Raw genomic sequence first — 9,732 nt, forward strand, 5'->3', positions numbered from 1 at the left:
AACAAAGAAGAAGAATATAAAATCTTTCTGCAAAAAACAATCTAATGAAAAAAAAAAATTATGCATACATTAGCCCCTCGACATGAAAAAAGAGAATTAAATTTAAAAAAAAAAAAAACTGTGCAATTGGGAAACCAAATGAGTTCAATAGAGAAGAACGAAGGGGTTACCCGGAACCGTAACTGATTCAATACCTCCAAGATTTAAAGAAAACCACATTAAATAAATCAGTTAGGAAATTCCAAAAGGAAAAAAAAAAACGAAACATGAACGGATTGATCATTCGACTGCAAGTCTCTAATGAAAACCAAACCTCAAAAGTTACCCAATGACAATTATCAAGTCTGACCTCAAGTGAATCTACAAACTGTCAGCTAATTTGATAATAATTTTCTCCTTTTTTTTAGGTTTGATTATGCTTTGCTTTTCTTTCTGTGTTTGTTTTTTACTTTTGCAAGAACTGTAAATTGGGGTGAGCACTGATGTAGCCATATGTACTTCCATAAACTTCCACGTCATTTTGAGTCTTCGCCTGCGTTGAGATCGTGCCCTGGTAGTTCCCCTGAAGTCTGGAGATCGTGTGAGACTGCGGCCATTTTTTTTTTCTCTTCTCTGCCGCAACATTCTCTTCCAGTGGTTTTTGTTTTGCCTTTGATTTTCAAAATTACCATCATATCCTTCATACAATATTTACATGTATGTGGAGTTTTAATAAACTGTGGGCATTACAGGTACTTCAAAATTTTAACCATTCTGCTAGAAATTGGCTTAATTAATAAAGATGTAATTTTTTTTTATTTTTTGATAAAAAAGATAATGTAATGTTAAAAAAAAAACAAAATTAATACAATAATGTTGATTGGCCAGAAATATCCCCATGCATCTCCATTTTTTCTTGAAATTATTTTTGTATTACACGATAATTTTTTCTCAGTGAGTCATTTGTGATTGAACTCATGACTTTTCACTTACAAATAAAACTTGTGACACTATCTAATGTGAGCTACTTTCTTCTCGTTTTTAAATGAGCTACTATCAAAGGAAAAAGTTGCCAAGTATGAGGCGCTATGAAATGTAAAGTTACAAAAAAAACTATAAATTGAGACGGTGTGTGATTTTAAATTTGTAAATTTTAAGTATGATAAGGGTTTATATTTGTTATGAAAAGTTATCAAAAAAATAATAATAATAATAATGACACAATCAAATAATATTTAATTTAATAATAAGATAATTTCCTACAATGTATGGGCCAAATTTTAAATTCGATGAAACTATTATGATAAATAGATTAAAAAAAAATAAAAAATAAAGGAGAGATAAAGAATTGGTTACAATTTAATTTTTTTTTATCATTATTTTCGAGTTTGGGTGGAAAGTGATTCTAAGATATTTATCAATAGTTACTTGGACAAAATAGTAACTCTATGAAGGATCAAAATTATAGTCAACGATATAAAACTATTTGCCCTTAATTTTGATTTTATTCATTTTCGTCGTGTTTTTTGAGAGGTTAATCTTGTAAATAATAAGTAAGCAAGTTTAGATAAAAATAGAGATGTTTTTATATGATTTTATTGTCTCTCGTTTTCTATGTTCTCAGAGTTCCATTTCAATCAACTGAAAGAAGGTTGTTGTAGGGGTGTTATTTTGAAAGTTACTTATTTATTTTTTACTTTTCTTGATTAAGAGTTCTGTAATGTTTATTTATTTATTTATTTTATTTAAAATATAAAATAAATAAATAATTTTTTTGCATAAAACCATTTAAGGGGAAAAAGGAAAGAAAAGAAAAGAAATGCTAGAACTGGGCCCAACGTTACTGATAAAGTAACTGGATCAACATCGTCCGGTCCACGAAGAGGTTGACAGGGAGCCGAAATATCCTCTCGAGTCCAACACGTGCGAGCAGATCACGTGGGGAGTCACTACCCTCGTTTTGTAAATTTCAAATATTTTAAAAATAACAAATTATTTATTCATTTTGCACCCCGAAACAAAAAAAGAAAAAGAAAAAATTGGCATTTGATCGTGTTGGGAAACCCAGGCGAGGAATATTTCTAGACTCTAGAGAGGCGAGTTCGTGTGAGCCAAATCGCCGGCAACAGTCATGCTTACACGTGTGGACGTCTTTTATCTCCGAGCTTTCCTCAAATCAAAGTGTTTCGCATACAGTGGAAGGGACATATGCATGCATGGCCGAAGCTGTGGAGGTTTATCAAATTAAAAGAGCAATCATTGGACCAGATTAGGTCACTAATTGTGCGGAAACACCGTTTGATAATCTCTTTCACATTCGGTCTTTTGGATTAGATGAAAACTACCAGTAATATAAAAAATGACTAGAGATGGTTTTCATTATTAAATTGCATGACGGAAGATAAACATCTCATCTTTCTTTATTTTTTCTTTTAATTTGCGAAAGATAGAGAGATCTATAAAATAAGCGATTAAGCATACATGTTTGTTGATTAGACATGTGGTAGTGGTTCCTATCTTTTTCTTTGGTTTTAATTCCCTTGAATTGATTGGAATGAATCGATTTTATGGGGATTGCTTGGAAGCTTATCAAACACAAGGGTCCACTCACCAGCTGAATTATAAGTCATATCTCATCAGTTGGTTGCAACATGGGGTGGGCATGAATTGGTAGAAGGAAGTATGTGTTTGTATGTTTAGGTTACTAGAGCGTCTCTCATTATATCAAACCAAATCTGCATGTCATTTCAAATTATGAAATGGAAACAAGTAGGAGTAACCAAAACACTAAGTCTACGTAGACGCATGTATGCCATATATGTACAAATGAGTATTCAACTGTCAATCTAATTCATATCTTGTTGCAAGTTGTTTTTGAGTCAAACTCGATTCTCTTATTTTTAAGAATGAAACTTAAGTTATCAGATCAAACGATGATGATAATATAATTAAAGATCTGCAGTCGAAAACTAAAGTATAAATTTTAAGTTAAAAGTTAACTAAAATTATTACGAGTGAAGTTTTGCCTACGAGTTTAGTGGAAAAAGGTTGTATACTACATATATATGTAGTTGATTTGTGTCTCGAGATAGATTAGGTTGGGTACCCATGACCCAATTAGAGTTTCCTCCGACATAGACAGATGACAGATCTCTGTCCCTTTCTCTAATTATATTCGTCGGCACCTTTAGAATCATAAACAATGCCAGCTACATGCGTACGCTTTATGTTAATGGATTTTTGTTAGGTCCTACTAAATAACTACATGCATGGATTATATGTTCAGGATCCAACTTCATGTCCCCCATTAGATCTTGCCTCTCTCCTTTTATCTGCCTTGAAGATAAAAAGAGACCGATCGATTGGGAAGCCACAGACATTTAACAAGAAATTTCGTTCAAATTAAAGTTAATTTTCATTCTCAATTGTTCTTAATTGTCTTTAGATTTAGATTCAAGGGCAAAGAATAACAAGCATTGTTTGCCTCTGTTATTCTCTGTCCTTGAATTGTCAAGTATGAAATCAGTTAACCACAACATGACTCATCGGACTAGTCCCGCTCATCCTTACCCTTCACAGGCACTATAGTCATGGGCCTAGCGCATCTTTGTACCCATGAGACCTGAAATCACCGCCTCGTAAGTCTCTCATTCAGATAGTTTTTGTTATTTGGTCTGATCTCATTCAGATAGTTAACTAATTTCGTACTCGTACTCTGATAAAAACTAATTTCATACTCAGTTGTACTTATCTGCAACGACGCCGGTATTGACATCACGTAGCAGATCACTATGAACGAGTTATCAGTCCTAATGGACTCGTGTCACATGCAAAAACAAGACTAGTGGACTATATATTGGTCACAGGCCCATCTTTTCCATTTGGGCCTTTGGACCTATCCCAATTATAGAGATAAAAAGAAAAATGAAACAAAAATCCAAATATCATGCATGGTTTTAGCTGTGCCGACATAAATCTAAAAACTGTGGGCTAAGCTACTTGCTATAGCTTTCATTCATACAGTGGAATTGTGGAAACATTTAAAAATTTGATCAGAGATAAGACCAAAGTGGAAAAAGATAAAGATATTGAGATAAGACCAGGCCAAACTTATCATATATAAAAGCTTAGTTTGTAAACAAAGTATACAGTGAACGCCTGTGTTTGCTTGAGGCAATAGATTGGAGGAGGAAATGGGTTCACTAATGCCAGGATGGAAATCAAAGTCAGGTAATTGTTAATCTTAAATCTTTGCTTGCTTCCCCAGCTAGCATGTACATATTTGCTTAGTTATTACGAAACTAATTGGTTTTCAGATATATACAAGAGGAATCATTCACTTACAAATGAGGAGATTGAAGCCTTCTGGAGATCAAATAAGAAACCAAACGAGAAACAACATATCATCGATGGTGATACCATCATCTGTGAGGTATACATATACTTGTGTTACGTGTGCTTAGTTAGTACTTGTACGTGCATCTTTTAATTCGTAAGAACATCTCCAAGTTCTCCAACGGCTTTATTAAACCAACGACAGGAAAAGGCCGCTACGGTTAGTAAGTCCGGCAAAAAATTTGAAAAATCAAGCTCTATGCCTCTGGCTAGAACCAAACTTGAGCAGGATCAGAAATACTTCATGCACGGTGAGACTGAAACCATGGCCAGCACCACTGACAAACTCGTAGATAACAACGGCTGGTAACCCTCTTTTATTGATTTTCTTTTTCATTATTTTTTTTTTCAATTTATTTGATTACTCGTGCATAATCCGGCGATGATCCGGTCAATTAATTTGCTCAGGTGGACTAGGAGCAACTGGGCATTTCTGAATGAACCGCCTCCATCTGAAGGCGCTTCTAAAACTAGTTACGCATCACAGTTTCACGTAGCCAGCTCCTCCGGCGGGGTCGACGGAATTAGTACTTAATTCATCAGTCCTCCTCCATAGCCTCATCCCCAAAACCATGGGTTAGTTCGTATGATCAAGATAATGAATTGTATAAACGTACTATACGTAGTAGTGATGAACTGATTATCGACATTGTCTGTATATATAGTATAGTACGTAGTGAATACTAAATACTAATATATGTATAAGAAATAGTAGGTACGAGCTGTGTCCGATTTAGTGCTTCACCACCAGCTTCTTTCTTGATTTCGAGGTTTTGTTGGGACTAATCATCTTACTAGCTACTCTGCATATGAGGGTTGTGTCAATTAAGTGCTCTGTCCTTTCTTCTTCATGCACATATGTATATATCGTGGAAAATAATAAGGGGTATGGTGTTTTCACTACAATATATATAGTTCATGTTAATTTTGGTAATATGAACTATTTAAGTCGTTGATGAGCACTCACGACCGATTTTTTTTAATTTTTTTTTTAATGAAGAATACAAATAATGGTTAAATACAACATCTCTGAAGACAACTAAAATTTAAAAGATCATGATATAAGGTATTAGAAACTAAGAGGCACGAGAGTTTGTAACATTTTGTGTGTGTCCAATATTTATAATTGCATTTATTAGGAAGTTTGTTTTTCTCCAAAAATGCTTGTAAGTAATGTGGTGGAAATAAGAGGAGAGCTTCGAACGTATCTTGAAGGAGCTTTTTAATTCTCCATGGTGAAGAAATTATATTATTTATGTTGTTAATGAAGATTTTGGAATCACTCTTAACTTGGATAAATTTGTATCTATGAATTAGCTAGAGCTGCATGATAACCTGCTCTAGAGGCTAGAATTTATGCAATAAGAATATTAAATTGACCAGTATGTTCTGAAGAAGCCAGAATCTGTTTATCGATTATATCCATCTCTAATAACAAATGCACCATTATGAACTGAACCATCAAAATACATTTACATAGTTAGATGAAGGAGGGATACATCTAATAAGGTTATGAGCTTTTTAGCACTTAGGTCTTTGATTGGTTGTTATCCACGGTGATTTTGTTCTATGTTAAACAAAATCTTGAGGTAAAGTTCCACGCTGTCAGTTTAGAAGTGGACTCGGTTCTTGTTTTTTTATTTCTTCATTTTCTTTACTTGGTACCTTGGCAGCTACGAATTTAGTGGCATAATTGTTTGCATTGTATCTCTCAGATGCATTTCCGTTCTTCACACATCTATCGTAAAGGAAACTAAACTGTAGATGCTCTTGCTAATATGGGTCTCTATTCTAATAGTTTAATGTGGTGGGATATATCCCCAGATCTTATTTGCTCTTATTGTTGGAAGGATTACTTGGGGTTGCCCAATTTTCGATTTTGTTAGTTTCACTTTCTTCTTGTATTTATCATTTGTTTTCTTTTCTGATTTATTTCTTTTGAGGAGTTTGGTTTTATGTCCTCTCCTCTCTCTTGTACTTTTTTGTTTTCTTTTCGTCGGAATAAAATTCAATAGGGGATGAGTCGTCTAAGCTACTTTTCTGTTTATTAAAAAAAAAAAAATCCTCATTGTCAATAGCACTCGAGTTAAAGGAATTGTATACAATGCAATGACTAAAATATCAAATATCGAGTCTAAAAAATAGAAATTTTGATGGAAATATTGAGGAAATTTCGATCTAAGTAAATTTTCGAAAAAAATGATAGAAACTGAGAAAGTAACATGGAAATCATTAATGAATTTTCATGAAATATTTACATGATCAATTACCTATAATATTTATAAAAAAAAGTGTTTGATAAAATTAATTGTATAATTATTATAGTAATTTGGAGTATAATAAGATACACTGACATGACAAAGGTATGAGATTTTTTTTTTTTTTGGAGTAAATGTGAATTTCATTAAACACATGTCAAGATGACCATTACATATCCTTCTGCTGCCTTTAACTAGACAGATCAAGAAATTGTAGTAAGAGAACTACTGCGATACATAGAGATAGACCACCTATATTCGAACTAACCGCTCTCTTATTAAAGCGAGCCTATGACTATGGAGACACTATGACATAGTACATAAGCCTAGCACCACACAAAATTAGATTTTTCCTTTGCCCTGCAAGCTAGGGCTAGGAGATTTTCTTGAGCACAAATACTACCCGATGCATTTAGAGAAAGTGAAGTGGGCCCCACAGCTGGCCCAACTCTTGATGACCCGCATTACTGCTTCACTAATGAAGGGCCCAAACCCATCTCTTCTTTCAATTGTAATTTCTGGCCCACAGCAGCAAAGTCCAAGCCATAGAGATATTTGGCCCAATCCCCATAGCTCTGAACCAGTGGTAGTAACACCACCGCTGTCATATCCCGGGCCACCGGCTTCGTGCACAAACCCACAGCTAGCCAAGTAACCGCCGTCAGGGAGAACATCAAGGGTCTTCTCCGATGCTACATCCTCCATGGAAGTCATTGAGAACCCAGTTCAGATTGGAGGCCAAAATCGGTCCAGCCACATTGATCTGGACACCCAGATCCAGCTACGCTCCCCCCAATCTGGCAGCAATCGCAGTTCCAGCCAAAACCAGCCCACCGTCAATGAAGCATGGTGACGGTTTGCAAACTCTGGACTATACCTATGTGCAGTTATGATTCTAGACGAAGCCAACCCAATTGTAAGAAACTCGCCGCCATAGTACAGACCATCACTGCCATTATCATATGCAGGGATCTGAAAATGCAACCCCCTAGGATCAGGCCACCACCACTGGAAACTGCTATCCCAGGAGGACAATTCTATTCTTGACAAATCGAAGACCATCGATGGGAGAAAGAGGATTGTACCCAAATGTGCTGGGTTTGGAGGCTGGTCAGAGGCGCTGTAAGTGTCACCGCCATGCTTTGGGGTTGGAAGTAGGCCGGAGCCACCATGTTCCTCATTGCCACACGAAGGCAGCGTTAGTGTTAGCACAAGGAGAAGCGATGCTGGGAAGGCTAGGGTTTTCATGGTTCTAGAGTCCACATACATTAGTAGTTTTGTTTTGCCTCTTATCAGGATGTCTTGGAGGAGGTATAGTTTTCCTTTCATCAAGATTATTTTTAAAATGGTATGAGATTCTACATGAGAAATCTCAAATATGATTTAAATAGGAGATTGAGAGAGTTAATTATTAATTATAATAATATTTTACAAAATATATATGTACGATAAAAAAAATCAGACTTCAAATAAATAGAAAAAGAAGTAGAAAATGGTCCTTAGAAATGCATAGAAAAGTTTTATTTTTATTTTTAATAGAGCCAAATGTTTACTAGTTAGCAAATTAGATAATTATAAGAATTATAAGCATGGAGGGAAAAGACTCAAAGAGCGATACATGACCCTATAAATTTTTAAAGTTTTCCTCTTAATTGTTATTCTGTTGAAGGAAAATCAGTTTTGTGTGCCTATTCAAACTAGGAGTAGTTACATGATTGTAATATGAGAGAATGTTCTAGAATTCCTAGTCCTATTCGGAATAGTTTTCTTTGTATTATTAGAACATATACTTTGTAATCCCTATATATAGGGCTCCTATTCTCAATAATAAAATACAATTCTCTCATCAATCTCTCTCGAATTCTCTCTTCCTTAAACACGTTATCAGCACGAGTTCTAACCACACAACAAAACAACCAAAAACCCTAAAAATTCTTCTTCACCACCACCGTTGCACCTAGCCCCTTCAAGCACCCGCTGCAGTTGCAGCTGCCCCACGTCACGGGCCCCTGCGCTAGTTGCTCTCACTCGCACCTGCGCCTCGCTGCCCCTGCAGCATCACAGCAGCTCCTGCTGCCCGTGTACTCTACTGCCCCTGCAGCATCCGAGTCTACCAGCTAGCTTTGCTAGCTTCTGCTATGTGTTACCAACCGGTAGCAACTACAAGGCTATAGCCCGCCCACCTGCTGCACACCACCAAGCCATCCAAGGCCTCCCCACCGAAGCTACATCAACCACAAGTCCAAGATCTCAAGGTTTCAAGCCCCAAACAAACAAGTAAGTTTTAAATTAAAGTTACCGCTTTTGAAATTTAATTTCTCCTTCTTTTTCTTCGGGGACTTGCAACCTCCCTTCTTCTACATCCCACATTTCTTATAATGTGGGTTCGATTCTTGAAAAACGGAATCGTGGGGATTCACGTTATTAACGAATTAAGAGCGTTCGTAAGACTTCGGACTAAGAGTGTCCGTAAGCATCGATTTATGACCATATAAACATCATTGTTTCGGTCTAATCCAATCATTCTTGGAAATCGATTTCTTGGTAGCATAGCTCGGAAATCTTATTATTTAGTTGTCGTGGAAGTTATTAACTCCAAAACTAATATATTTCTTCTTCTTGATTTCAAGATGTCGAAGCCGAAGCTTGACTTTCCTATGCTTGACTCAGCTGGCTCAGAATATCATAGTTGGGTCACGGACTTTGAGAACCATCTCACTTCAAAAGGGATCCTACCCGTAATTCAAACACCAAATCCTGCGCTTATTTTTTAGCGTACGGCTACAAATAATGCCACTGCTCTCATCTTGATGAGACGCCACATGGATAAATCACTCCGATTGGAGTACATGGTAATCAAGGATGCTAGAGAATTATGGGTTGCACTAGAAGAGTGTTTTGGCAATGTCAAGCACTCCCTCCTCCCCGACTTGAAAGTTCAATGGAGCAATCTACGATTCGCCGACTTCAAGTCTGTAGCTGAATTTAATTCAGAAGCTCTATGCCTCAAAACCATGTTGGGGTTCTGTGGACAACCTGTCACGGAGCAAGAGCTAATTGAGAAAACTCTCTCCACCTTCCCCGTCTTAGCAATCTTGGT

At 36.2% G+C, this 9,732-nt stretch overlaps 1 protein-coding gene across 1 annotated transcript; it reads left to right on the plus strand.

The window, feature by feature from the left end:
* Positions 1-4,066: 4,066 nt before the first annotated feature.
* LOC112174689 lies at positions 4,067-5,280 on the plus strand. The gene is made up of 4 exons (XM_024312486.2): positions 4,067-4,209; positions 4,296-4,411; positions 4,520-4,680; positions 4,783-5,280. Exons 1-4 carry the CDS (start codon positions 4,173-4,175, stop codon positions 4,907-4,909), a joined length of 441 nt encoding a protein of 146 aa, XP_024168254.1. The 5' UTR covers positions 4,067-4,172; the 3' UTR covers positions 4,910-5,280.
* Positions 5,281-9,732: the final 4,452 nt, after the last annotated feature.

Source organism: Rosa chinensis, chromosome 6 (genome assembly GCF_002994745.2).
Source record: "Rosa chinensis cultivar Old Blush chromosome 6, RchiOBHm-V2, whole genome shotgun sequence".
Taxonomy (NCBI): Eukaryota; Viridiplantae; Streptophyta; class Magnoliopsida; order Rosales; family Rosaceae; genus Rosa; species Rosa chinensis.

Excerpts from the sequence above, each read along its gene's own strand:
- LOC112174689 (XM_024312486.2), top strand. The coding sequence starts at position 4,173 with ATGGGTTCACTAATGCCAGGATGGAAATCAAAGTCAG. Across the intron at positions 4,210-4,295 it reads AGGATGGAAATCAAAGTCAG|ATATATACAAGAGGAATCAT; the intron begins GTAATTGTTAAT and ends ATTGGTTTTCAG. Across the intron at positions 4,412-4,519 it reads GTGATACCATCATCTGTGAG|GAAAAGGCCGCTACGGTTAG; the intron begins GTATACATATAC and ends AACCAACGACAG.